This window comes from Podarcis pityusensis, assembly GCF_964106645.2.
Source record: "Podarcis pityusensis genome assembly, chromosome: 9".
NCBI lineage: Eukaryota > Metazoa > Chordata > Lepidosauria > Squamata > Lacertidae > Podarcis > Podarcis pityusensis.
The window spans coordinates 37,889,747-37,912,833 of NC_138034.1; the positions used below are offsets into that span (position 1 = coordinate 37,889,747).

General features: G+C 46.4%; 1 protein-coding gene across 2 annotated transcripts in view; it reads left to right on the forward strand.

Moving 5' to 3' along the window:
* Window positions 1-10,464: 10,464 nt before the first annotated feature.
* The window catches only part of TMEM154 (transmembrane protein 154), a 30,674-nt gene continuing 18,051 nt past the window's right edge, over window positions 10,465-23,087 (forward strand). Inside the window, exon 1 of one of the 2 annotated variants that reach the window (XM_081021421.1) lies at window positions 10,465-10,600. In XM_081021421.1, coding sequence (XP_080877547.1) covers window positions 10,555-10,600 — 46 coding nt within the window. In that variant the 5' untranslated portion in view covers window positions 10,465-10,554. Of the gene's footprint in view, window positions 10,601-18,411; window positions 18,688-23,087 lie in introns of those variants that run through there. The other variant, XM_081021420.1, reaches the window with a different exon arrangement.

Here is a 23,087-nt window from a genome sequence, read left to right on the forward strand (position 1 = left end):
AACCACAAAAATATCCAGCCAAAGGTTTAAAATGGTATTGGTGGTTTTGTATTCTGCATATTGTTACTTGTTCAATTTTAAACAAACCTAGACATATTTGGTCTCTCTATCTTGTACTTCTTATATATTATGACTGCAGGATCTTCAGTGAAGTTCTATTTTTAAGTTTTCATTTATATCAGTTCTAAGGCAATGCGGTACCTCGTATACGAGGAAAACCCCACCCTTTGGACACATAACCAGGGCAGGGAGCAAACCTGAACAAGCAAATATATATAGCACACACCTGAGATATTGAGTGATATTTAAGGGTCACTACTATCTTTCAGCCTACTGTACCTCACAGGATAAAGGGGAAAGCTATTTATGCCACAGGAAGCACCTTACAGGAAGCGTGGGGTTTAGAGAGATGAATAAATAAAGCAAGATGATTGCTTTAAAAAATTGAAAGTTGAACTCCGTGCCCCAATACCACATCTGGCAGAAAGACCTGGTGTAGTCAAGAGATGAGAAAGGTAATGTATTTCTGATCAGGGCTGACGTGACTGTTGGGCAGAGGGAGGCAGCTGCCTCAGGCTTCACTTGCTGAGGGGTGGCAGCAGCAGCAGCACCTCCTTGACTGTTCCTCTCTGCTGGAGGGCAGAATTGGGTGTGCCAGGTAGACTGCCCTGCACCCCCTAAACTACCCAGTAGCCCTCAGGTGTGCTGGGGAATGCTGCTATCCTGTTGCCAGCCTTGAAGTCTGCTCTCGGTCCCTTCGCCTTCTGAACATGAAGGCTGGCACCATCTTGCCCTTTGCCTCAGGCAGCAAAATGTCTTGGGCCGGCTTTTTCTGTGGTCAAGGAGCATGCTGAGGAGTAATGCTTTTTTCTAAAGCAGAAGCAAGCCTCCGTTTCATACCAACCATGTCAGGCTTGCCTTTCCTTATACAGGGGTACCTTGGGTTACATACGCTTCAGGTTACAGACTCTGCTAACCCAGAAATAGTACCTCGGGTTAAGAACTTTGCTTCAGGATAAGAACAGAAATCGTGCTCTGGCGGCGCGGCAGCAACAGGAGGCCCCATTAGGTAAAGTGGTGCTTCAGGTTAAGAACAGTTTCAGGTTAAGAACGGACCTCTGGAACGAATTAAGTACTTAACCTGAGGTACCACTGTACAAGTGAAAAGCATTGAACAAAGTGAGGCTTTATGCTTGGAGGCCACGGTTCTGCGTACTGCAGCTTTACCTTGTGCTTTCAATGAGCCAAAAAACACCTTTATTGTCTTAATCCCCCCTGTCCATGTTTTGCTGTTGTCTGGTAGTCCTAGCAATGAGTCAAAAACCAAATGAACTGAAACTCTACCAGCTATTAAGGTAGAACGAAGGGCTTTAAAAACGGCACGATCTTGTCCCCAGCAGCTGATGGCCTGCAACGGAACAGAACACAAGGCTTTGCTTCAACCCAAACCATATGCTTTGACTCTGTGCCAGGCTGGTAGCTGCTGCCACAAAAGCACCAGGCAATATGTTTTATAGGCATATTGTTGCTGGGTGTCGACATCTACATGCCAATGCTCTGCGTGCTTTCCCAGCTTGCTTTCTGTTTTGTGTACTTAGCGAGGTGTCCAGGATAACAAGCCAAAAGATGGAGGGAGATACCTTGTTGCTTGGCACCGAGCCTTTTAAGATCAGGTGAGAGTTATGTATATGAGTATGTTGGAAGTCTGCAAAGGAGGAGTAACTGCGGGTGCATTTGCACATTCATTTTATGAACCAAAGTCTGTAGGGTGCTTTTGGTGTGTCTGGAGCTGTGCACCATATCTTTAAGAGCACGTGCAAAGGGATCAAATGTAGCTATTTTGGTAACACACTCTGAATGCCAGACCCAATCTCCATCCATGTATCTGTCACATTTATTTCCAACCCATTCTCTAAGGAGTTCAGGGTGGGGGAATTGGGATTATCCCATTTTATGGCGTTGGCAAATACTGCAAGGTTGCTTTAGGTCACTTCCAGAGACAACCTGCTCAATGAGCATTCATCCTGCTTTGTTTGAGGGGAGGCCAAGTGACATTGCATCAAAGCAAGTGTTTTTTCCACATTTCTGGTGCATATCGCCATCACTTTCCTTATCAGATTTATTATGCAAGACCTCCTAAGCCATTATCATCATGACACCCAAATCTGCCCATTTGTTGTTGTTGTTGTTTAGTCGTTTAGTCGTGTCCGACGCTTCATGACCCCATGGACGAGAGCACCCCAGGCACTCCTGTCTTCCACTGTCTCCCACAGTTTGGTCAAACTCATGCTGGTAACTTCGAGAACACTGTCCAACCATCTCATCCTCTGTCGTCCCCTTCTCCTTGTGCCCTCCACCTTTCCCAACATCAGGGTCTTTTCCAGGGAGTCTTCTCTTCTCATGAGGTGGCCAAAGTATTGGAGCCTCAGCTTCAGGATCTGTCCTTCCTGTGAGCACTCAGGGCTGATTTCCTTCAGAATAGATAGGTTTGATCTTCTTGCAGTCCATGGGACTCTCAAGAGTCTCCTCCAGGACCATAATTCAAAAGCATCAATTCTTTGGCGATCAGCCTTCTTTATGGTCCAGCTCTCACTTCCATACATCACTACTGGGAAAACCATAGCTTTAACTATACAGACCTTTGTTGGCAAGGCAATGTCTCTGCTTTTTAGGATGCTGTCTGGAGCCGTGCACCATATCTTTAAGATATGTCCATATGTGACTGAATCCCACCGGAAAATAGTGGCAGTCTGGAAACACCCTAAGCAGAGAGATTAAGGTTTGCCCAAGTCCACCCAGTGAACCTTATGGTTGAATGGAGATGAAGATTGGAAGTCAGATATCCCTGATCAGCTTTACCTACCCAATTGTTTCTGACTGTTTCAAACTGGGCATGGTTCCTTTTGGTTTCTGCTCTGCAGGTAGGGGAAAGATACCTTTCGCAATTGGCTTTGACTTACACAGGATCATAGAAAATGGCCTTCTACAAAGTCAGATCACTGATCCATCTAACTTCTTGACACTGATCAGCCATGGATCTGCAGCGCAAAAGGTTTGTGTATATGTCTATTCTAAACAGTTGTGAAGAAACTGAGATTTTTGGGAATTCAGAGAATTTCGTTTCAAAAATATCAATGAATGGTTTGCTATCTTCTTTAGTTTCATTCTCTGTGTTGCTCGCCTGTTTTGGTGTGTGTCCCTTTCCTCACTAGGTTTCAGTCTCCAGCAAAATAGAATATAGATAGATAGATAGATAGATGATAGATAGATAGATAGATAGATAGATAGATGATAGATATAGATATAGATAGATAGATATGCATAGCATAATGTCAGGGAACTGCCATCGGAAGGAAGGGAAGTGAAAGGGCTCACACAGGTTGGGAGAGACTCAGCAGCTGAAGAGGGAACCAGTAGGGGGAGAGGAGCTGAGCTGAGGGAAAGGGAGCTGGAGGGATGGCTCAGAGACACTTCCAGCGAAAACAGTGGGGAGGTTTCAGGACCTCCTGTAGGGACACCCACTCCTCGCCGGAAACTGTCACGCAGAGAGTCCAGAAGACGTGTTTCCGTTAAGGAGCTTTTATGTTGGAAGCGATTCCGAAAGCAACCACTGTCGGAATCTGCCAGCGACTGACGGAGCCATGTTTAAGGGGCTCCGTTACAGACAGAGGTTTGCAAACTTGACCAAACTCTGAGGGACTAGGATTTTACACACAAGCAGCTCATCGTCCCATCACAGCATTCCGACAGTCTTCGTGAGCAGCTTGTGCAGGAGAAGGCATCATGAGCAACCCAGCCGGAACCGGAGAAGCAGGAGCTGGAGCGGGTCCAAGCCTGGAAGAAAGGTACCGGGTGTTGGAGGTCCAGCTAGCGCTGCAGACGGCGAGGCTTGAGGAGAGGAGGGCTCAGGATGCAGACAAAAAGGGGAAAGACACCCAGCTCGTCAGAAAGGTACCAGGATTGGTGCAGAAGTTTGGGGGGGAGCCCAAAGACTATCATGGCTTTCGGACAGAGATGCAATATGCCCTCAATCTGCAGTTTGATGAATTCCCTGACGAGGAATCACGAGTGGCTTTCGTGATTGGGCATCTTGAAAAGGGGGCGAGAGACTGGGTTAGACCCCTGATGGCAGCGAATAGTGACGTCCTAAAGGACACGATGAAGTTCTTTCGCGCCATGGATCTGATGTTTTCCAGCGATATTGAACAGGGAGTGGTCCGCAGACAGTTAATGGCTTGCAAACAGGGGAGCCGATCTGTCCGTGAGTACTGGACTGAGTTCACCATGTTGATCCATAAATTGGGGTGGGATCTATCGGCGGAACCCATTCAAATGCTCTTTGAAGAAGGGCTTTCTTCGGCTGTGAAAGACGAACTTTCCCGGGCGCCCAGGGCGGAGTCTATGGACCAGCTGACCAAATCAGCGCTGACCATAGGAGCGCGCCAGGAGGCGAGAGCATTGGAGAGGCGGGAAGGGAAGGGGGAACGTTGGAAGGAGTTCCGCATTCCAGACATTCCAGAGCCAACTTTCCCGCCGGCAGAGCCGATGGAAATCGGAACAGCGCGCGCGCGCGCAGTTTCAAAGCCCAGTGAGGGGGGAAAGAAGGAGGGAAAAGGCGCCCGGAAATGCTATCTCTGCCAACAGCCAGGTCACTTTGCCAGAGTCTGCCCCCAGAGGAAGGAATGGCAAGGGATGGTAGGAGCTGTGGAGGGAAGAGAGGAAGAAATACCGAAGCAAGTAAAAGCCAACGCCTGGCTGCCACCGTCGGGGCACAGCAGCCAGGCCAAAGAGCAGTGAAAGTGCCCACGCCAGAACCTCCTAAACCCGCCCTAGTGATAGAAGTGGCGCTAGAGCTGCCAAACGGACACCCTCTAAAGATAAAGGCGCTGTTGGACTCAGGCAGCTCCTGCAATTTCATGAGCAAAGAGTTTGCAGCTGAACACCAGATACAGACGATCCCTTTAAGCAACCCCCTGCAGGTGACCACGATCGATGGCAGGGAGCTGTTGGGAGGAGAAGTCAGCTTGCAGACCGTCCCAATGATAATGAAGGTGGCAAGGCACACCGAACTGATAGCGTTTAATGTGGCCACCTTGGGAGGAGCTCCCATTATATTGGGGATGAGCTGGCTAGCGTTACATGATCCGCTGGTGGGCTGGCATCAGAGAGTGGTTTCTTTTGGTTCAGCACATTGCTTAGAACACTGCAAAGAGGGAAAGGGTTTGGCAGGGGCCCAAGCCACCCTAGCAGGGACTGAAGTAACGGAGAACGTGAAGGTACCACGACAATACGCAGATCTCCGCGACGTCTTCAGCGAAAGGGAAGCTGACCAACTACCCCCGCATAGACCCTTTGACTGTCAAATAAATTTACTCCCTGGGGCACAGCTCCCTGTAGGCAAGCTGTACGCCATGTCAGACAGAGAGATGCAGGAGCTAAGAGAGTTCATTGACAAGAACCTGAAGAGAGGGTTCATCAGAGAGTCCAGGGCGGTGGGGGGCAGCCCAGTGTTTTTTGTGGATAAAAAAAACACGAACAAGCCGAGGCTTGTGTGTGACTTCAGGGCCTTAAATGCAGTGTCAGAACCAGTGGCTTTCCCTATGCCCAGGATTGACGACATTTTGACAAGGGTCAGGAAGGGAAAGATTTTTACTAAACTGGACCTAAGGGGGGCGTACAACCTGATACGAATAAGGAAGGGGGATGAATGGAAAACCACCATGTTCACCCCTTTGGGGGCATTTGAATATTTAGTTATGCCCTTCGGCCTACAAGGAGGCTCCGCGTGCTTTCAATCGTTTATGAACCATGTCCTGGGGCCTTTGCTTTACAAGAATTGTGTGGCCTTCTTAGACGACGTGTTGGTGTATTCTGAGAATGAGGAGCAGCATGTGAGAGACGTCAGAGAAGTGTTGAGCAGGCTGCAAGCCAACCAGCTGTGGGTGAAACTGGAGAAGTGTCAGTTTCATACCAAGGAGGTGGAATTCCTGGGGTATCGCCTGTCAGACAAGGGATTGGCCATGGATCCCGGCAAGGTCCAGGCGGTGCTGGAATGGAAAACACCCAAAACAAGGAAGGATGTGCAGAGGTTCCTAGGATTTGGGAACTTCTATCGTAAGTTCATCCGAAACTTTGCCCACCTGACGGCGCCCATTACGGACTGTCTCAGCAGTAAGAAGAAGTTCGTTTGGACTGAGGAGGCGGAGCGAGCATTTGAGGAACTAAAAAGGGCCTTCGCCTCGGAACAACAACTCCTGCATGTGGATTTACAAAAACCGATGAGAGTGGAAACTGACGCATCAGACAGAGCTATTGGGGCGGTGCTTCTGCAGCCAGGGAAGGAGGAGTCAGAGTGGAGACCGTGTGCTTTTTTTTCGCGAAAGCTGAACAAATCCGAGAGGAACTACACGGTGTATGACCGAGAACTACTAGCCATTCATGAGGCGTTCCGGAGATGGAGGCACCTGCTAATTGGCGCACAACATAAGGTGCAAGTGTGCACTGACCACAAGAACCTAGAGTATTGGAGGACGGCACGAGTGCTCAACCAACGGCAAGTGAGATGGGCCCAGGAGTTCTCCAAATTTAACTTTGAGATTTGTTACGTGCCAGGCCCAGAGAACATTAGGGCGGACGCTCTCTCACGCAAACCTGAATATTTGGAGGGGGAGGGAGCACCCGAAGAGAGACATGTCATTCCAGAGGACCGCTGGGTGTGTGGGGCGGCATTGGTGGGACAAAGAGAACTGGTAGAGGAAACAGAGAATGATGAATACGCCCAGAATAAGCTCAGAGGTCTTAGGGGTGAGGGAGAGGAACCAGGGGGTTTCGAGGAAAGAAATGGAGCTTTGTATTACAAAGGGGCACTGTATATCCCTGAAGGAGACTTAAGGGGGAGGGTACTCAAGCAGTTGCACGACAGCCCCACGGCGGGGCATTTTGGACAACACAAAACCATGTGGTTGGTCACCAGGGAATTTTGGTGGCCTAAGGTGAGGGAAGATGTACGGGAGTATGTAAGAGGGTGTGAGCAATGCCAGCGAGCCAAAGGGGAGAGGCGGGCACCGGCGGGGCTATTAGAACCCTTACCAACCCCAGAACGACCTTGGGAGGCAGTGTCGATAGATTTTATGACTGATCTGCCGAAGTCCAAGGGGAAAACAGCCATCATGGTGGTGGTAGACCTACTAACAAAGATGTGCCACTTTGTAGCCTGCTCGCATGCAGTCACGGCGGAAGAGACAGCGAAGTTATTTGTAGAACACATTTTTAGGTTGCACGGGGTGCCATTGAGGGTGGTCTCAGACCGAGGAAAACAATTTACTTCCAGGTTCTGGAGGAAGCTCATGAGCTTACTGCAGGTGGAGGTCAACTTTTCGACTGCCCGGCACCCTGAAACCAACGGGCAGGCGGAAAGAGCAAACGGGGTCCTCCAGCAATACCTGAGGTGTTATGTCAATGACAGAGAGAATGACTGGGTAGAAAAGTTGGCGCTGGCGGAATTTGCCTACAACAATGCCGAGAATGTGTCCACAGGGATGAGCCCCTTCTTGGCTAATTATGGGTGTCATCCCAGGGCTTTCCCAGGGGGAGAAGGGGAGAGATGGGGTGTCCCGGCAGCCGAGCATTTTGTAGAAGAAATGGAAGCAATCCATCGTCAGCTCCAACTCAACTTAGAAAGGGCGAAGGAAGAATACAAGAGGCAGGCAGACAAGAACCGAAGGGAAGGTGAAACCATAAGGGTGGGAGATAGGGTGTGGCTGTCAACCCAAGGGTTGCCGTTCAAAGGAGGTTGTAAGAAATTAAGACCCAGGAGATTGGGTCCCTTTGAGGTCATTCAACAGGTCAACCCAGTGGCTTTCAGGCTCCGGTTACCCAACCACATGAAACTGCACCCAGTATTTCACAGGTCGTTACTGTCACCGTATGAGGGGGGACGAGAAGGGATGGCCACTCGGGGACCGGTCATAGAAGAAAGGGAATGCAGCAGCCATGTGGCAGAAATCCTCGACGCCAGATGGAAGGGGGATCAGGTGGAGTATTTGGTAGCGTGGGAAGGAGAACCGGAGTCAGAAAACACTTGGGTAATGGCAGAAGATATCAATGACGAGGTATTGATAGAAACGTTCCATCAAAGGTTCCCAAGGAAACCTCAGCCTGTGGAGAGGTTCCGGAGGGAATACTTTGGGACCACCGATGAGGAGGAGGAGTTGGAAGGATTCTCGGAATCGGAAGGGGAAGGGGAGATGGACTCTGAGGAGGAGGAGTACTTCGAGACCAGGAACCGCAACAGGTGGAGAGAAGTGTTCGGGACATCGGAAGATGAAGGAAGTTCATTCCGGGGTTTTGCCTCCTCACCGCCCGTAGAGGAGGGGGCGAGAGGGGATGAAGGGGGCCCTGGAGGGGAGGTGGATGTCAGGGAACTGCCATCGGAAGGAAGGGAAGTGAAAGGGCTCACACAGGTTGGGAGAGACTCAGCAGCTGAAGAGGGAACCAGTAGGGGGAGAGGAGCTGAGCTGAGGGAAAGGGAGCTGGAGGGATGGCTCAGAGACACTTCCAGCGAAAACAGTGGGGAGGTTTCAGGACCTCCTGTAGGGACACCCACTCCTCGCCGGAAACTGTCACGCAGAGAGTCCAGAAGACGTGTTTCCGTTAAGGAGCTTTTATGTTGGAAGCGATTCCGAAAGCAACCACTGTCGGAATCTGCCAGCGACTGACGGAGCCATGTTTAAGGGGCTCCGTTACAGACAGAGGTTTGCAAACTTGACCAAACTCTGAGGGACTAGGATTTTACACACAAGCAGCTCATCGTCCCATCACACATAAGTAAGTTTTCAAAAATTCATCTATATTATAGATGAATTTATAATTATATAAAGGGCATTCTCTGCCTTAAGTCTCCCTAAGTTGTGGAATTCCCTCCCTGCAGAGCTGCATCTGAATCAAGTATACAGAATCACAAAATTGTGGTGTTGGAAGGAACCCTGGTCCAACCCCCTGCAATGCAGGAATCTCAACTAAAGCATTATTAAGAGCTCCAATTCATCTTGCTTGTTTCCTCATACTCTATGCATTAGTATAGAGACAATTGAAATCACAAGTCATTTCCTCCAGCTGCTTCATTCTTGTAGTTTCCTACCCTTTAGTAGGTTTCTGGAGCATCACTTTAGTTTCCTGTGCATCAATGAAGCTATTATCTCCAGTACTAGGTGTTCTTCTGCTGTTTGTAATATTGCCTCCCTCCCTGCCACCTTTGCTATATAGCTTTCATCAAATGCTGGAGATGCACCTCTTTACCTTGACCTTATCATTTCAGATGTGCATTTTCAGAACCCTTTCTTTATTATGGATGTAATATGTTTTATCTGCTTATAGTGGTACCTCGGGTTAAGAACTTAATTCGTTCCAGAGGTCCGTTCTTAACCTGAAACTGTTCTTAACCTGAAGCATCACTTTAGCTAATGGGGCCTCCCACTGCTGCCATGCCGCTGGAGCACGATTTCTGTTCTCATCCTGAAGCAAAGTTCTTAACCGGAGGTACTATTTCTGGGTTAGCAGAGTCTGTAACCTGAAGCGTATGTAACCTGAAGCGTCTGTAACCCGAGGTACCACTGTATTCTGAATTTTAAATTGTTGTAACCCACTCTTGGACCTGATGGTGAAGGGCAGGCAACAAAATCAGTAGTATTAGAAGTAAATAATAGTGATCAAGAAGTATTTTTTATTGTATTCAGTTATTACTAATACAATACATATTCAAAAGTTGTTATTATTAGCCTGCATTCTCAGAAAATATGGATATTACCTGATATGACTGAATTTTACTCATTTGCACATTATAAGGTCTTAGACTCAGCTGTGGTGCTGCAAAGAAAACGTTTTAAATGTGTTGTAAAGTGGCACTAGATGGCAACAGTGAGCTATGCCAAATTCAATGTATTTTTCAAAACTTTTTTTAAAGAAAGCATTTCATAGCGTTTTTAATATGTGTGTAGATTCCACCCTTGTTGCCCTGATGCTTTTTGGTGAGCAGCACCATCTGAATGTTAGGAAGGTTTATCTTGCAGGCTGAGAAGCAGGGTAGGGCGGTTGCAAAGGTAACTGGCTTCTCTTTTGAAGTCGTGCTGTGAATCATGCTGTTTGGTTAGGCGAAGAGGCTCTCTCCCTAGGCGTGGTACAGCCTGGGGGACAACGATTACGCTAATGTGCAGTTGCTTACCTTTTCCAAGCACTTGGGCATGTGGGTTACATTTAAGTGCCAGGGTGGAGCCTCAAACCAGATTTGCCTGGCAGAGTGTCTGTGGCAGGATCACCAGCAGTTAGTCTGGAATCGAAGTCTGTGATCCTTGCGGTGAGCTACTTGGAGGCTGCAGAGTGGAAGAAGAAAGGGGAACTATTGTGCTGCTGGGTCCCAGTTCCTCAAACACCCCTCTGACACTTCACAGATGAAGAGAGAGAGATCATAATCCTGTGCATGAGTGGGTGGTGCTAAGGTCAGAGTCAGGAAACCTAGCAGCAAGTAGAAAGCAGGAACTAAAATATATCTGCAAACAGATGGCTTCAGATGGCAAAAGCAGTGAAGCAAGCGACACACTGAACGGCAAGTCAGCTTTGTATAATGTACACATCTATGAACATTGATGCCATTTAGACTATTTTGCAGCAAGGCACAACAATATTAACTAGCCCAGTGAGTCCATAGTAGCAGGAAAAAATATTATTACAGAGTATTTGGGGCATGTGAAGACTGCTTTGCCTATCACATGGAGGAACTGCAGTCTCCCCTTGTGACAAAATCAGCAATTGCCTTTAAAGGAATACATTTTATGCCAGATTCTTTGCTTGCCTCAGTGAGATCTTTGAGCTTGAGAATTATAGCTAACTGTAATGTAAAGGGGATAGGAGGGGACTTACCAACAACTTTGGTAGGCAGTTTCTTTGGGATGTTTCCTCTGTGTTTCAGTTTTAGGTGTCACAGGCATGTATATTTGTGCATCAGTTTGCAAATTTATCTTTAAAAAGGACTGCAGAAAAACTCATATGCGTTTGTGCATTGTTTTCAGTAATATATGCTTTTTTGTGTGCACACAAATTCCCTTAATATACTGTAAGCATTTTTGCAAGCCATTTCCACTATTATAGTTTTGTACATGGTGTTCACTAAAGCAGGCATTTGTTGTGCAGGCTTTGGGCTTGGAGAACTGCGTCACAAAAGTTGGAGTGCTGCAAAATTCAAAGGGTAGCTGTGTTTTGGTTTGCTTATTGGTTGGGAAGTTGGGTATTTGGTAACGTGAACCTTGTGAATTTATCTACCATTGCTATCAGAGGTTGGGCTTTTGCCCAGTAAGGACTATGTAAAGCAAAGTTTTGCAAACTGATTCTAGACAACTGAATGGCATTGCATTTCCATGGCATTTAACTTGTCTATCCTGAGCTCACCTCATTATACAGGCTTTTGGCTTCCAGTCTACCAGTTTTTCCTATCTGTAGGAACATGTTGTTATGGGTTTTTGGGGAGTGTTAGTCTGGAAGATACCTGTGGGTTCCTTCCAAACCTGTGATCCTATGTATGTAAGGTTAGAATTTATGAGAGGAAACCAACCAAGCCAGTTCTGTTGTTAAGGGAATGGCCAATAACGTTCTGGCATTTACTGTACATGTCATAAGAGGCTGACATAGCAATAAATGGGCACACCTTTTCCCACCTCACCTGCTGGATGCCACATCATCATCCTAGGATGGGGAACAAAAAAAGGCCAGAGGAGGTTCTGTGTGTGTGAATTTGGCAGATGCTGGAAGCTGGAGACACAGAGACAGGTGGACTGAAGAGCTGTGACTTGGGACTGACTAGGAGAAGCCAAATCAGGAAGCAAGATCTGCTGGAGTGTTAGTGCTGTGAGCCCCTCCACCCTATGCTCAGGCTGTATATTTGTGTAAATAAAAGCATAAATCCGAAAGATGCCACAGTCTCCATTGACCTTCATTTCCAAGGAAACCAAACCCTTGGTCAGCTCTGGGATCATTGGAGTCTCTTATTGCTTGAAGATCGGGGTGCATGCAACAACAACAACAATTTATTATTTATACCCCGCCCATCTGGCTGGGTCCCCCCAGCCACTCAGGGCGGCTTCCAACAAAACAATAATGATGCTGCCTTCTACGGAGTCAGATCATTGGTCCATCTATTGTATTATCTACTACACTGACAGACAGTGACCCAGCTCTATCTAGAGATGCCAGAGACTGAACCTGGAACTGAGCTCTAGCTCTTCCTCATCCTTGTGACTGCCTGCCTGTCTGCTCTTGCTTTTGCTGGCCGACCTTCCTATGAATCCTCATTCCAGACCCTTTCAGCTCAGCCTCTCCTAGTCAGCAAATGACTCTGGAGTGAACCTCCAGTTAATCTGCTTCAGTGCTCCACCCTGACTCTGGTCCCAGTCTTGCTAGAACTTGTACCTTCAGCCGTCTGCGTGCTCAGTAGCATATGTCATAGGCTGAAAGATTGTGATTAGGTCTCCCCAGACTGCATCTAGCCACAAAACCACACTGGCTCTCTTCTATGATCAGGATTTCTACCACATTCTTCTACTGATTGCATTCTGAGCAGTTCTCAGCACAGATTAAGAATAGTACAATGGTATCTTGGGTTACAGACGCTTCAGGTTACAGAAGCTTCAGGTTACGGACTCTGCTAACCCAGAAATAGTACCTCGGGTTAAGAACTTTGCTTCAGGATGAGAACAGAAATCGTGCTCTGGCGGCGCGGTGGCAGCGGGAGGCCCCATTAGCTAAAATGGTGTCTCAGGTTAAGAACAGTTTCAGGTTAAGAATGGACCTCCAGAACAAATTAAGTTCTTAACCCGAGGTACCACTGTAATAATAAAACATTAGGTTTAATTTCCCCAGGATTCTGGACAACTCCAGCCTCAAAACCCAGAAACCCAGCTCTATTACCATATAAGAAAAATGGAAGAATGGCATCATACTGTATTTCACTGGGCCACAGACAGGTGGCACTGTAAACTGCAGCAAGATGAGAGGTGGTAGATGGGCAGCCTAGGCAAGCCATAGGAAGGCAGACAGAACAGGCTGCAGCAGCAGCCTTGCTATGAAAGCTCCTTCACCTGCCAACCCTGGGGCCTCTGTTCCTGGGATATAGAACCCCAGGCTGCTGCCAGCCCTGCTACTGGACACCTCCTCCCCAGTGAGCTTTGGGAGCTGCTGTTTCTGCTTCCGCTGCCAGTTAGAAGCGTGGAAATGTGGCCAAAAGCGGTGGCCACCCAGCCTCATAATCCATTGCTGCCATCACTGAGTAGATGAAGTGCCTGTGGCAGAGGAAGATCACAATGCTGGCTGGCTGCTGCCTCTGCCCTCCTACCTGACATCAGAGGTGGAAAGTCCTTTGTGAGCCTCCCACACTTCTCCACCTCCAGCGTCAGATGTGCAAAGAAGAAGCGCTTCGGGAGATTGCAAAGCCCTTTCTTGCAATCTCGCCACCCGCTTCAACCTCTGATGTTGCAGGTTGAAAGTGGGAGTGTGGGGAATGAAGGCTGTTGCTGCTGCCACCGCTGGCACTGCAGGAAGCGAGAAATGCAGAAGGAAAAATGCAGGCTTCTCTCCAGCTTCTCACGCTGGGTGCCAGGGAACCCCGCAATGGATTTTGACAGGTGGGCGGGACAACCCACCCACCAACCATGCGGTGGGATAACAATGTCATGTGAGTGGCAAGTGCAAGCCCCACCCACCTGGCAAAGCTGGCTCATGCGGTAAGAACTAAAGTTCCCCTGCTAAGGGGTTGGTGGGGCAGAAAGGGGAGTTGATGAGTAATGTACGGTAGCCGTGGAAAACCCCCTAGTAATTGGTATGTGGGTGTCGCTTTTACAAAGTTTTTGTGATCTGCCCTGGGATCTATACTGGATGGAGGGCAGTTTAGAAACCAGAGAAATAAATAATCAAACAAATAAATATTATTAATATAGTATTTATTTACATTCATTATAAATACTATGTAGTTTTTGTCCTTCATTGAAGGCTCTTTATCCTGAACTTTGATACCTGTCAATACATATATGGATATATATTTAGGTCCCACCCTATTCCTTTGACTATACTTTGCTTCAACTGATTTTATATCATATTTTTAAATGGTTGTGGCCCACCCTAGGACCTCATGGTGAAGGGTAGGTAAGAAATCTAATCATAATCATAATATATTCCAGAGTTGATCCCCATAACAAGTGCTGGAAAGCAGATCTGGTGAAGCCAGGCTGAGGTTAACCTCCAGCCAAATTCCTACTTTCTTCGTTATTCGTATCCTGGAGAAAGTGTGAGGTTATCGGCTTAAACTGGCTACGGTCTGGGAAGATTGGTTTGTTAGGTGTCTTTGGCAGCAAACCTTGATCCCTTCTTTAGTACTTTCAGTTCCGCCTCCTACATTTCCATCCAGCTTGGCTCCTTGTTTTTGTGTTTTGATAACTGTTAAGTAGAGCACTCCAAAACACACAGCCACTAATAAACAAACCAACAACTGGCTCCATCGCTAGCCAGCAGATTAATACTAGCATTGTAAACCCATTAACAAGCTGGCCAGTAAATGAATCATTGACCTATTTCTCAGAGATAATAGCTGAGAAACTGTAACTGATGACCTATAAAAGCAGCCATGTTTTTAAGAAAGATTAATTGCTGCAGCAGGCTGAGCCAAGACATATTAGCCACCTCCTGGGCTCCTACCAATCACAGAACAAGGCTCCCCAGAATGCACGTACTTGCTCTCCCTTTGTCAGCCAGCAAATTCAGACCGAGGGTGTGTCTGATGTGTACACTGTGCATTTGTGCTTCATGCTCTGATAACCGAGGATCTGTCTGGCACTGTTGGAGGGCAAAACGACATAAACAGCTCTTGAGATTAGTTTTCATGTGTGACTGTGAGTGTAAATGTATTGTATGAATGGCTCCTAACATTACTTGCTTCCTTGTAACTGTGAACTGGATAAATAAATTCTACATAGCAGCCGTGATTTCACAGTGAGCAGTTAGGGTGTATTTTCAATAATAATAATAATACTGCAGCACCACAAACTCACACAATGCAACACTGTAGTAGGACTAAGGAGGCCTGGGTTCAAATCTCCATTCAGCCATGAAGCTCAGCATTGGCTCTGTATCAGCCATTCAGTCTTATCTATTTTACAGAGCTGCTGTGAGAATAACAGGGTGGAAGGGAGAGAACCATGCAGGCCGCTTTGAGTGTTTGGAGGAAAGATGGATTGTAAGTGAATGAAGGAATGAAGACTATAGCCAGTGTGGTGTGGTTAAGAGCGGTGGACTCGTAATCTGGTGAACCAGGTTTGCGTCCCTGCTCCTCCACATGCAGCTGCTGGGTGACCTTGGGCTAGTCACACTTCTCTGAAGTCTCTTAACCCCACTCACCTCACAGAGTGTTTGTTGTGGGGGAGAAAGGGAAAGGAGATTGTTAGCCGCTTTGAGACTCCTTAGGGTAGTGATAAAGCGGAATATCAAATCCAAACTCTTCTATAATTTGTAATCTCAGTTTTGAATGTGTCTGTGCACCTGTGTGTGTGTGTGTGTGTGTGTGTGTGTATCCAAATCTCTCGACTCCATTCTCCCCCAACTATGCACAAGCAAAACATCCAGGGTGGAAAAACTGTTAATTATCTACAACCTGAAAAATGCTTTTAAAAAATAGCTGTGTGAATTGGTTTGGGGCTAGTAGGGGAGGGAACTAGCATCCAGTAGTGTGGGTTACCATCTAAAATACTCCGAACACTGATAACAGGATGAGCATTTTTAAAAATTTCATCCTGCTCTTTTCTGTGGGTATGAATTGTATGTCAATGCAATAAAAAGGAAGTTATAGAGATAATCCGTTATCCACCGCAACATTTTCAACTACTGGTAATTATCCATTGTAAAAACCAGCATCTTCATGGTTTTCAGTCTCTTTCTGAAGAAGCCACTTGATGTGCCAAGAGGTGCCTAGTGATCCTAGCAGTTTTCCCCTCTGCATTTCCTAACTAACAGGGCAGGCCTTACATGAAGGGAGCTGTATCAATCTTGGTGCGCAGCCGCTTTCTAGGCAGCACAATTTCCCGCCCTCTTTTCCTCCCTCCCCCTCTGTGTCATTAAAAAAATAAAAGAGAAGGGTGTGAAAATGTCTAAGGCCGGCACAGCTTGTTAAATCGATATGGATCATCACGCAATTGCCCACAAGTACTCCCCTGGAGACGATACTGCCACAAAGAATAGTTTCTCATCACCTATTTTTGCTGAATGAGGATGAGTCTGACAAGCACATGGGATATGTTAAAAACGGCTCTGCCTTTTGACATTGTACAAAATGTTAAAAACACTGTGCACTTTTGTGTTGGAACACTCCTCAGGATTGTGCACAAACAGTACTATCTATCTGTATGCAAGGATGTGGGTCTGTTTTTTCTATTTCTGATGTGAAAACGGAGAGGATCGTAGGTAGATGCCTCATATCGAGACAGAACTTGTAGAATCATAGAATCATAGCTAGGGGTGTGATACGTCTGGAATTTCCTGGACATAACCGGAATATTGCAGTCTGAAGCAGTGTCCAAAAACTACCTTTTTTTAAAAAAAAAGCTCAACAAATTTTTGAAATAGGGCAACCCTATCATAGAAGGATTGCTCAGTCTGACAGAGGTTTTTCAAGGTTTCAGACGTTAGTCTTTCTCAATGCTTTCTGGAGAGATGTGGGCTTGAACCTGGGAATTTTAGAAAGTGGAGCTTGTAATCTCTGCCACTGAGCTTATGAAACATAACTCACATGCGTCACGGGTTTTCTGTGCTACTTTGGGACAAAACAGTGTACGAGCTTTCAAGCTTCCCAGAACTCTTTATATGTCTACAAAAATAGTGTTATGAGTTTGTGGGGAGTGAGACACTCTAAGTTTCTGGGTCCAATAAAATTGAGAACTAATCAAGGTTTGGGGGAATTAAACTGTGCCCAACAACCTGATGATGGCTTGCTGAGTGAGAGTTGTTAGGGCAGAGGTCGGCAAGGTTTATTTCACCTGGGCTGGTTCACTCCAGCAGAGATCCCTCCGTGGGCTGGATTACACGCGCCCATGATTTCTGGCATCTGCGTCATGCAGACGCAATTTCCGGCGCCACGGAAGCAAGCCCCCACACCACGCTGTGGGGACTCACCAAGCAGGCAGCTCAGTTCAGGGATGGCTCATGGGCCGGTTAAACGACCCCCATGGGCTGCTTGTGGTCCATGGGCCTTAGGTTGCCTACCCCTGTGTTAGGGGAACAAAGCCTGATGGCGGCCAAATCATTAACCAAACGGGGCAGGGAGATGGGCAACTAACAGCATAGAGGTGTGAGCCTCTCCTTCATGTAGAGAGGTAGTTAGCAGGAGACAAAAGGCTAGTTTTTCGAATGGTACTTGGCAGTGATGTGCTGGCAAAAACTGTGAGAGGCTGTAAAAAGGAGTCAGAGGGCATGGCTGATTTCTCTGCTGGATCCAAGTTCACTGTGCCTATGGGAGAAGCAAGAGACCCTCTTGGAGTGTAGTGCTGGGAACCCTCCACAGTAGGCTCAGGTGGTATTGATGTGTAAGTAAGCCATATATCATAAAGACATAAAGCTGTGCCTCATTTCCAAAGGTAACACAAATCTTGGGTAAGTGCCTGGAACCTCTGGAATCTCGCCCTGCTCGGAGATTGGGGTAGCATGTAAAGCTTTTCGCAATTTTTTAAAAAGTCCCATTTTAGTGGTCAGCTGGTACAGGGACCAAATATAGTCCTGTCAGTGGCAGCCTGTCCCATTTCACTGCTTGAGGCAAAATGGGAAGGTGCAGCCCAATTGCCAAAACTTCCCTTATCTGGGTCTGGTGGCAGCGCCTGTGAAGCAGCAACAATGGTGAGTTCTGGTAAGATATGATATTCCAGTGAGATCCCGCTGGTGAAGAAGTGGTGGTATAGACAGGGTGTCTGCAGTGGTACCAACAGTGGAGGGGGTCTGTCGCCGGAGGCAGGTGCTTCACCCCCCCCATGGGTGGGCTGGCCCTGGGTACCAGTTCCTGGCACACTGTGTGTGTGAAGAATTGCTGGTCCACCACATCAGATAGTTTGAGAAGCAAACTTTCATTTTTAAAAGCAATATAAGAAGCCGCCTTAAAGCAAGTCAGACTGTTGCTCTATCAAACTCACAGTGACTAGCAGTGGCAACTGAGGATTTCAGACAGGAGTATTTCCCAGCCCTACCTAGAGATGATAAGGATCCAAACTTTTCTGCATGCAAGGCATGTACTTCATCACTGAACTAGATATATTTGAGGCATTCTTGTCTGGGTGGGAAAGAGACTGTCAGATCTTGAAAACAAGAGAGGATTGCGAGATTCTCACACGTGGATTTTCCTGGTGGTTTCTTTAGCTGAATCAGCAATCGTTGCTCATTTGACAGGCCCAAACTAAATTGCATCACTTCCTACGAGCAATCAGACATAGTGCATCTCCTTAAGGCATCTTACACATCCAACCACAGAGGCAGGAAACAGGAAATGTACATGCTCTGTACAGCTAAGGGAGAATGAAACAAACTTCGTACCTGATCACAGAGACGCCAACATGCAGAAACACAACTTTATGTTGCCTTTATTTCTGTTGCTCAGCGAAAGACCTGCTTGCTGTGGTAAGTGGCAGTAACATGCTCTCTGCATTGTTAAGGAGAACTAACGATAGAGGCACATTTTATGCTTGAGGCTATGGAACTGTTTTGAAGTGTCACACCCAGAAAATCTGGTCCCTGCAAAGGCTGTCTGTACAAACTTGCACTCTGCCTTGTAGCTCTTCTTCCCAACAGTTTGCTGTCTTTTCTTTCCATGGATCCGGCTTGAGCTACAGATCTGAGGTGTGTTGAGATGTGCGTGAAGCCGTTGTTTCTGAATCATTGCTGGTTCTGCCGTATGAGTTTTTGTGTATTTTTTTTAAAAAGTCCTGTGCTTCTAAGACTGCAGTCCTGTGCACACTTGGCATGAGCACCACTAGGCTCAGTGGGTCTTTTCTTTAAGTAGACAGGCAAGGACTGCCTTGTAATATCGGTATTTTATGGGCAAATAAATCCACACTCTCATTGTTATCGTGATAGCTGAATGTATCAAATTACTGGGTAGTAAGCTCCTAGAAATATTGAGCATGTGGTGCTGTTTACGATAGTGTCAGCCCCAGACAATTTGTTTTTGTAGGGTGGCACAGCAAAAAATGTGTTTTGGCGTGTTCTTCTTCCCATGTAAAAATAATTGGGGGTGGAATCATTGTCGTAGTTTTATCTTCATATATTTGAGACTATTGGTGATTAAGTTTCAGTCAGAGTTGACATTCAAATTAATGGACCTAACTTGGTCATCTTTATTCATTTCAATGGGTATACTCTAATAAATGGTTGACTACTATTTAATGTGTCTAAACATGTACATTTTGTACAAGAGAGACAGAGAGGGTAGAAGTTCTTTGTTTTTTTCTTTTAATCGTAAAAGGGTTGTCTAAGCATGCTGCGCTTAAACCCAGCAAATTTACCTCAAAAGCAGAAGTCCCATTTGCTGATATTCATAACTGGTTGTCAAGAAAGTGAAAAAGTTTTTCCACAAAGGTTTGGATTACCACAAGCCTAAGAGTTCCTGTATTTGCCTTGTTTTTCTTTCATTGCTTTAAATTACCCAGTGAGTTTGTTCCTGCTTGTACTTTATAATAATATGAAAAGTGTTCATTCCTCCTTCTGTGGGCTTCCTCCCTTGTGTCTGAACTGCAACTGTACCTGACCTGAAGATGGTGGGATAAAATATGAAGAGTGACTTAGCAAGTTATTGTGGGATTTTATTTTTCATATAATTAAAATCTTGGTAAAACCCTAGACTGGTAAAGCTAGGTTTCAGACAGGAAGAATTTAGTCACAGGCAACTTTTTATTAAAAGCTGAGGTTGGTAGAGAAGAAAAAAGTCTGCAAGCTCCACAGAGATTGAAGAAAATTGTTGCCACAGGAGAATGGCAGTTCGACTGCCCACCAGCTATGGTAAGCTATAAACGATGACTTATTCTGCACAAGGAAATTGTGCCTGCATTGGTCCTCATTGCTGCTCCCTGCTTGCACAGGGGGAAGAGGAGAAGAGGGTGAAGAAAGAGCTGTGAGTGGAGAGGGGCCTTTTCTCCATCCTTTGCCCCCCCCCCTTGAAAATTCAACAATCCTGCTGCACCTGGAACTGGGTGCAGAGAGAGCAGCTGAAAGGGAAACAGCTGTGGGCAGCCTGAGGAAGTGCCATGCACCTTGAGCCTAAAAAAGCAAGGCTAGAGTGAGATGCTAGGTCAGGGGTCAGCAAACTTTTTCAGCAGGGGGCGGTCCACTGTCCCTATGCCCCACAAATAACCCAGAGATGCATTTTAAATAAAAGGGCACATTCTACTCATGTAAAAAAACGCTGATTCCCTGACCGTCCACGGGCCGGATTTAGAAGGCGATTAGGCCAGATCCGGTCCCTGGGCCTTAGTTTGCTTACCCATGGGCTAGGGTGATGTTCACTGTTTCTAGGAACTCTTCTCACTGTGAGACTTCTGTGAGTCAGCTGGGTTTTTTGGAGGCTGGAACAGAACCCAGAGGCTGAGAAAGAGGGTGTGTCAGAAGGCAAAGGGATTGATATTGATTTCTATATATTAGTAAGTTTGTGTTAATATAATTTTTTATCTGTAACTGTGTATTTTGTAATACTTTGTTAAGTTGTCTGTTGTTTCCTGTACACCAATTCAATATATATTTAATATTTTAAGCAGTATAGAAATTAAATAATCAATCAATAATCAAGGAGCGTCTCCACCCCCATTGTTCAGCCTGAGGTCCAGCGCCAAGGGCCTTCTGGCGGTTCCCTCACTGCGAGAAGTGAGGTTACAGGGAACCAGGCAGAGGGCCTTCTCGGTGGTGGTGCCTGCCCTGTGGAACCCCCTCCCATCAGATGTCAAAGAAATAAACAACTACTTGACTTTTAGAAGACATCTGAAGGCAACCCTGTTTAGGGAAGTTTTTAATGTCTGATGTTTTATCATGCTTTTAATATTCTATTGGGAGGCACCCAGAGTGGCTTGGGAAACCCAGCCAGATGGGCAGGGTATGTATGTATGTACGTATGTAAAGGTAAAGATAAAGGGACCCCTGACCATTAGGTCCAGTCACAGACTACTCTGGGGTTGCAGTGCTCATCTCACTTTACTGGCCGAGGGAGCCAGCGTACAGCTTCCGGGTCATGTGGCCAGCATGACTAAGCCGCTTCTGGCAAACCAGAGCAGCTCACAGAAACGCCGTTTACCTTCCCGCCGGAGCGGTACCTATTTATCTACTTGCACTTTGATGTGCTTTCGAACTGCTAGGTTGGCAGGAGCAGGGACCGAACAACGGAAGCTCACCCTGTTGCGGGGATTCAAACTGCCGACCTTCTGATCGGCAAGTCCTAGGCTCTGTGGTTTAACCCACAGCGCCACCCACGTCCCTTACGTATGTATGTATGTATGTATGAATGAATGAATAAATAAATACTGGTAATCACTGGCAGGAAACAAATCACAATCCCTAGTTTCATGTTATGTCTGAACCAGGGATCATGGTTTGTTTTGCTCCCAACCTCAGGCAAGGTTTATTCGTGGCTTAACCGATTGTGGTTATTGGAGCAAAACAAGCCACAATCCTCAGTTAGAATGCAATGCTAAGCCAGGGATCGTGCTTTGTCTGCTCCCAGTAAAAATGGGAAAGATCAAGGAGGAGCAAAGTAGGGGCAGTTTGCTTGTGTGTTGTAAGCCATGGTTTATGACATGGGTGGAGTACCCTTTTGGCCTGGGTGAGACCACCATTTGTCTCCCCTTACCCTAGAGATGTGCGGGTCACCCGTCTGTAAACCATCAAATGACTCATAGGTGGACACATCCACCTGTCATAGAAGAACCACAGGGTGGGGAGTCTCCTTTGCCATAGGGAACTCTCTGGATTTTACCTCCCAATGCTAATCATGTAGCATTTGCAAAGCAGTCCATAAGAGAGACGTCTTCTGTTAAGAACTTTGGGTGTATTAATGTTTTGACTGCCGCCATTTCTTGCAACAGCTTGAGACGCTAAGCTTCTGAACTTTTAAAAATCTCTAAGGAAGTTCTTGCGAAAGGCAACTTCTGAAGAAGAATGAAAGTCTGAAGCGGCTTCTTGCTCAGACAAGTTTCAAGGAAGAGAAACCCAAATATTTTAAAGCATATTAACTTGAAGTATAAATCAAATGCTAGCTTAGGCCTCTGGACAAAATATATGAGCATTTTAGATAGAAATGGCTTTCGAGAAACGAAAGCAGATTTCTCATTGTGAAATAGCCAAGTGCTGGATAAAACTCATCCACAAGCTGGCTTGTTGACGACAGGCTCGGAAAACGTTCCTGGTTTTGGCAGCATTGCTTGCCTGTCTCCGTATCAAATTGCCAACGATTATTAAAATAATACCATTGTTTGGATCCTCTCCAAATACCTGATCATGATTAAAGACTGAAATGAAGACACAAGACTCCTCAGATGTTTGAACCCTTTGACACTCATAAGAATGTCAGAAGAACCCTCCTCACTGGATCAGACCAAAGTCCTGTTATTTACACTAATATGTGCATTTATATGCACACTTTACCCTGATACATGCATTTATGTACATGTTGCTTGGCTGGAGAACTGCATTGCAATGTTCAAAGAAAGTGTGAATGTTAAAGGATGGCTGTGTTTCTGTTCACATCTTGTTTCAGAGAGTGAGAATTTTGTAAGCTGAACCTTAAAATCCAAACGGAATCAAATTTCTCCCCATCCTCATTCACTTCAAGCTGAGTTAGAATATCCTTAATGAGGCTTAGGAGCCTGCAGAAAATAGTAATAACTTCTCTAGACAGGCCACACCTTTGAGTCAGCTCTTTAGGAACTGACTCCTGAGTCCTAGTTGTTTCTCTTCAAGGGCCTACATGCCAGACGGTTGGTTGATAATGCATATATCACACATTCTGTCTCTGATCCTCCTAACTGAGCCCAAATTGT